This window comes from Apus apus, chromosome 1 (genome assembly GCF_020740795.1).
Source record: "Apus apus isolate bApuApu2 chromosome 1, bApuApu2.pri.cur, whole genome shotgun sequence".
Lineage (NCBI taxonomy): Eukaryota > Metazoa > Chordata > Aves > Apodiformes > Apodidae > Apus > Apus apus.
Window position 1 is genome coordinate 152,852,050 of NC_067282.1, and position 6,000 is coordinate 152,858,049.

A 6,000-nucleotide genomic window follows, 5' to 3' on the forward strand; every position below is an offset into this window, starting at 1 on the left:
CCGCAGGGCACAACCGGGGGCGACGGGCGGAGGGAGAGGGGAGGCCGCCGCGGCGCCGCGGCGCGCAGGGACACCTGCCCAGGTGCTCCGCCTGTCCCGTCCCCTCCCCCACACCCCCCCCCCCCCGCTCCTCGACCAATGGCAGCGCAGAGTGCGCGCGAACCGCTCCGCTCCAGCCAATCAGCGCCTCCCTTCCCACGTGGCACGCTGCATGACGCCGCCAAAGCGGGCGCCCAGGCTTTGTTGGCGGTTAAAACCTGCCCCCCCCTCCCCCCCCCCGGCACCGCGGGGAGGGGGGGGAGCGTCCTCAGCTGCTCCGGTCACGTGACCCAGCCTCGCCCGGCAAGAGCGGCGGACGGACACCATATAGTTCCCTCTGCGTCCGCCTCGTCGTGGGGCGTTGTTTTGTTGTTTTTTTATTTGTCGGCGGCTTATGCGATGAACCCGCCGCCGAATGGAAGGAGAGAACGCCAGAAAGGCAGGCTTCGGGCCGGCGGGCGCTGGTGAGAGGCAGGTGACGCTTGGCGGAAGGACACCTCACGACCGGATCTTGTTTTGCTGAAGGCGGTTCCTATATAAAGCGGGTGGGCGGGTGGTGCCACCTCATTGTGTCCGTCTGTCGTGAGAGGTTTAGGTTGTGTTCGTGTCTGTGAGCGCAGCAACTTCCCGCGCGGCGCGGACCGGAGCAGCGTCCCCTCCCCTGGCCGCCATGGCGTTTTAAGGGCGGCAGGGCCAGCGGCGGCATCGGCCAGTGCAGCAGGCGCAGCAGCAGCGGCGGCGGCCTCAGCACATCCCCGGCACCTGCAACCATGGCGTGAGTATCGTGTGCCAGGGGCGCGTGTTTCCTCTGTGCTGCCAGTCGTTGTCTTCTCCCCTTTTAAGTGGGCTTAGGGCGCGGGTTTGTCACTCGTATGGTAACGGATGGTATCTCCCGGGGGGGGGGAAGAAAAATCAGGGAAATGAGGTGGGGAAGAGGGGACATCCCTGTGTAGCCTCAGCCTCCTCGGCGGCGGGTGTCAAAAATGGCAGGAAATGCCATTTCAGGCCGAGCAAGGCCAAATTCCCGTGTCTTCCATAGCTCAAGACAATTCGATTCCTAGAAGTTGATGTGTTTCTGTTTGAGGGGAGGCAGAGCACTACATTCTCAGGGTGTTTTTACCCGGCGTGGGGGAGTGCTGCTGTAGATGGGGGGGAAATGGGGCATTGGAGACCTCGGGCTCCCAAGTACCACTTGGTTTATGGTCCCGATCAACGGGGTCTGTCCATAAACGGGCAGCAGGGTTGCAGTCCTGTAATCCCCTTGTCCTGCTGTAGCGTTCAGTCTGCCCCGATGCTCTTGAGAGATTCCGTAGCCCGCTGGAAATCCGGGGGAAAAGGCGGTGCGTGTGACACTAGATGGGCTTTCTGGCCCAGAACGCCACGTCTCGTAACTAGGTCGGTTTCGGAGAGGTCCGCTGCCCCTTGTCCGCCCCGTCCTCGGCACGACTCGGCCCTGCCTGGGCGGGAGCCGCGGTGGAAACGTGGCAGGAGACAAAATGGCGGCGGCGGCCGTGGCGGGGGGGGGGGGTGGGGGGGAGGCGGCAGGATCGCGAAATGGCCGCGGCTGCTGGCGTGGGCCTGAGTCAGAGCGGCGGGGCGGGGCCGGCCGCTGCGCTGCCCCGCTCGGGGCGTGAGGAAGCCGGGCAGCCCTCGCTGGGGCCCTCTGGGGAGCTGTTGAGACAGGGATGGAAAACGTCAAGATGTTAACGTTTCGAGGGAGTAAGAGTCTCCAAAACGGAGAAGCCCTACAAACCTATAGGTGACCAACGTGATCCCTGAAGTGGCGTTGTTTCTAAAAAGCTACTGCTACCCTGGTCGAATAAAGTCCTGATGAGTTCAAGTTTCATTTGCAGGTTTTTCAAGGCACCGCACAGCAGCATTGCTGTAGTCGACAGAAAGACCCGCTACTTGTCTACATCCTTCGACATCAAAGCATTAAAAACTGACGAAGATGAGCCTCTTGAACAACGAGATGCTGTTGGGGGATTCATTATCCCCCTTCAGCCAGCCGTGTTCGGTGGCTGAGGAGAGTCTGGGACTCCTAGATGACTACCTGGAGGTGGCCGAGCCCCTCGGTTCGCATGGGTTCTCCAGCGACAAGGCTAAGGCAGTCTCCTCCAATTGGCTTGCTGTGGACAGTTTAGGCAACACCATAGATAGCAGCCAGGGTAAGATACTATTTATTTGCATGAAGTCCATAGATTACAGTGGTGCACAATATATTTAGTAACATTCCAATTAAATAACAAAATTGCTAGGTTTTCATAAATGTGAAGGAAACCTCACATGCCTTCCTCTGCATGGAGAGCATGTGCATTGTGCTGCTTACACAACACAGAATTGCTGTTTACTGGACTGGTGTGTGGTAAAGTTACACTTCTGTAGCCCTTTTTAATAACATCCCAACTGTTAAATACTACTCACTGGCAGAGGTCACAAGAAACAAGTGTGGCTGTATGTTTCAAATGGCTTTGAATTATGCTGGTGTTAAGAGTAAGAGGGATGGAATGTCGGAATAGCTGATGGCTTAGAGTGTACCCTCCAGTCTCCTGCAGTTAATGGCAGATTTTTCTGATGGTTGTATTTTTTTTATATACCAATACTAGAGATTGGGAAGGTGTTAAAAAGTTTTTCTAGGTGAAAGCTTGAATTGCACTGACTGCTGATTTACTTAAATGGTACGGTTTTTTTATTGTGCAGAGGATGCCTTCTCTGGCATGGAGTGGATGGTGGAGAAGATGGATCTGAAGGAATTTGATTTTGATGCCCTGTTAGGTATGGAACATCTGGAAGCCACCGTCTCACCAGACGAGCTAATGGCCACGTTGGAAGACACGTGTGATCTCCTATTTAACCCTACCATCCAGGAATTCCACAACAAAGAACCTCCACTAATAACTGACCTAATCACCCATCTCCCTGAATCTTCAATTGGAGCAGATCCCATGGCCCCATTAGCTTCCCTTTGGTCTTTTCCCCTCTCCCCAGGGTCTCTGACTTCCACTCCAGACCATTCATTTAGTTTAGAACTAGGCAGTGAAGTAGATGTTCTGGAAGGAGAAAGAAAACAGGAGGGCCCCACCTTTGTGGTAGTGATCACCAAGTCTGAGAAGGAGGAGGAGAACCATTCTGATGATAGTGGAATATGCATGAGCCCAGACTCCTACCTGGGAACCCCCCAGCATAGTCCAACCAACTCGGTTGGATCCCCCAATCACAACCAGTTTCCTGCAGATGCCAACTGTGGCGCTGTGCGGTCCAAACCATATGATCACCCTGCAGAGAAGGTAGTGTCAGCAAAGATAAAAGGAGAAAAGAAAATAGATAAGAAACTGAAAAAGATGGAGCAGAATAAGACGGCTGCCACGCGTTACCGGCAGAAGAAGAGGGCAGAACAGGAGGCACTGTCTGGGGAGTGCAGAGAGTTAGAGCAGAAGAATCAGGCCCTGAAGGAGAAAGCAGATTCCCTTAGTAAGGAAATTCAGTATTTAAAAGATCTGATTGAGGAGGTCCGCAAGGCCAAGGGCAAAAGAGCTAGAGTCCCTGAGTAGGGTAGTCAGCAGTTTCTATGTGCGTGTATATAAGCTTCCTGCTAAAGCTGTGTATGGCTGTCTAATAAATTATTTTATAGTAAACTTCTGGTGTGAAATAACTGAGTTACCTGTAAAGCAAGCATAGCTTGCACTAAACCTGGGTGTAAACACAGACACTAAGCTGTTGGGAGCATGATGTAACCATTGTTGTGTGCTTCTTGGTCTGCTGGGCAGTGGCTGCAGAGCAAGTGCACAAGTGTGGCTGCTCACCCACATACGGTTTACATGTGAGTGGCAAGACCTTACATACTTACACTGGAGGGAGGGGGGTCATACTGAGGTGCCCCCAGTTTCTCAGTAGCAAAGGTGTTCCATTTGAGGGACTTGGGAGAGTCCACGGAAGATTGTTGCAGACGGATGAGCAAAATGTGAGCTCTTGGTTGGGAAGCTTTCAAGACTTGCAGATTGTAAAAAGTTCGCATGAAGAAAGATGGTGTGCTGAAGCATGAAAGATGTGGAGGCTTCTCCAGACAGCCACTGAGTATTAACCCAATTTTAAGGTGTAAACATGGAATCACAATGGTTGTAAATTGGGAGGGACTTTCAAGATCATCTAGTCCCACCCCCACTGCAGGGGCAGGGACACCTCCCATTTGACCAGGTTGCTCAGTGCCACAGCTTGGCCTTGAACACTTTCAGGGAGGGAGCATCCACAACTTCGGTGGGCAGTGTCTATTTTCACAGTAAAGATATCTTTCTAATACCTAATCTAAATTTAACCTTTTCATATTAAAAATCATTCCGCCTTGGCCTATCCCTACATGCCCTTGTGAAAAGGCCCTCCCCAGCTTTCCTATAGGCTCCTTCAGGTACTGGAAGGCTGCCATAAGGTCTCCTTCAGGATGAACAACCCTCAGCCTGTCGTTGTAGAAGTGCTGCAGCCCTTTGATCATCTTTGTGGCCCTCCTCTAAACTTGCTCCATCAGCTCTGTCCTTGTGTGGAGGGCTCCAGAACTGGACATAGTACACTGTGGTCACTGCCTTCTACCAAGGGAACAGATGGTCCAGAGATCTAGTTCAGCTCTAGTCCTGAGGCAGCCCTGCAGCTGCTGAAGTGAAGGTGCTAGTCTTGCTGGAGCAGTGTGTGCGTGCTGGGGATGCAGGTGGGGTTGTTGACAACGAGCTGCCGCCTGGCTCCTGGGGCTGGCATTTCTCAGTGGGGCTGCGGCAGGTTAGTTAATGCTCTGGTGCTGGAGCATGGCAACAGGGAAGTTGCAACGGGAAAAAAACAATCCTGCTGTGATGGTGTCTGCCTGTTCTACACTGCGGAGAACCTGGACGCAAAGAGGACAGGCAAGCAGCAGGATGGTTTCTGCCTGTAGATATTAATTAGTGCCTTTCTATTAGTGGGTAAGTTGAATCTAGGCATTCAATGCAAGGAAATGTGGTTGGTTCTAGTTCTGTGAGGTTCTGAATGTCATTGAAGGTCCATGTCCAGTGTGTCCATATTCTCCTAATAGAAGCTTCAGGATTTGGGACATGCCATCTTTAATTATTTTGTGTGTGAGTCTTTTTTCTTTTTTTAGCCACTGATAGCCAGATTTAGTGGCATCTAATCCCTGCTTGGCCTGCTGGAGTCAGCTTTGGCATGTGGACATGTACACCCTTCTCGCAGAGTTAAGATTCCTCCCCACTTGCACTGACATGACCTCAGTAAGCTGCCTGGCTCAGGCACCTGCACGTCCCAGCCTGGCTGGCATGTGCACGCCGTGCTGCAGCTTCAGGACTGGCCTCAGCCAGCGCTGGATCGGGGAGGGAAAAGGTCCCTAATGTTACTCAAAACAGAAAAATTATCTGTCCTATTGCAGCCTTGAGAGTGTCTTAGTTTCATAGAATCATAGAACTGGAAGGGACCTTAAAGATCACCTAGATCCAGCCCCCCTGCATGGGCAGGGACACTTCCCACTAGACCAGGTTGCTCCAAGCTCCATCCAACCTGGCCTTGAACACTTCTAAGGAGGGGGATTCCACAGCTTCCCTGGGCAACCTGTTCCAGTCTCACCATCCTCAAACTAAAGGATGTCTTCCTAATGCCTAACCTAAATCTCCCCTCTTCCAGTTTTATTCCATTACGCCTCATTCTCTTGCTAAAAGCCCTTGTAAAAAGTCACTCCCCAGCTTTCCTGTAGCCCCTTCAGGTGCTGGAAGGTCACTATAAGGTCTCCTCAGAGCCTTCTCTTCTCCAGACTGAACAATCTCAACCCTCTCAGCCCGACTCCAAGACCTCTGATCTTCTTTGTGGCCCTCCTCTGGACTTGCTTCAACAGCTCCATGTCCTTCTTGCATTGGGGGCCCCAGAACTAGACAGCTCTCCAAAGTGGGGTCTCAAGAGAGCTGAATAAAATGACCTGCTGGCCATGCTTCTTTT

The 6,000-nt window shown here is 52.7% G+C and overlaps 1 protein-coding gene across 1 annotated transcript; it reads left to right on the plus strand.

Annotated features, from left to right (window-relative positions):
* The first annotated feature begins 425 nt into the window (after positions 1 to 425).
* Positions 426 to 3,674, plus strand: ATF4 (activating transcription factor 4). The gene is made up of 3 exons (XM_051635775.1): positions 426 to 814; positions 1,893 to 2,207; positions 2,740 to 3,674. The coding sequence occupies exons 2-3, from the start codon at positions 1,991 to 1,993 to the stop codon at positions 3,588 to 3,590; spliced, it is 1,068 nt and encodes a 355-aa protein (XP_051491735.1). The 5' UTR covers positions 426 to 814; positions 1,893 to 1,990; the 3' UTR covers positions 3,591 to 3,674.
* Positions 3,675 to 6,000: the final 2,326 nt, after the last annotated feature.

Excerpts from the sequence above, each read along its gene's own strand:
- ATF4 (XM_051635775.1), top strand. The coding sequence starts at position 1,991 with ATGAGCCTCTTGAACAACGAGATGCTGTTGGGGGATTCATTATCCCCC. Across the intron at positions 2,208-2,739 it reads CACCATAGATAGCAGCCAGG|AGGATGCCTTCTCTGGCATG; the intron begins GTAAGATACTAT and ends TTTATTGTGCAG.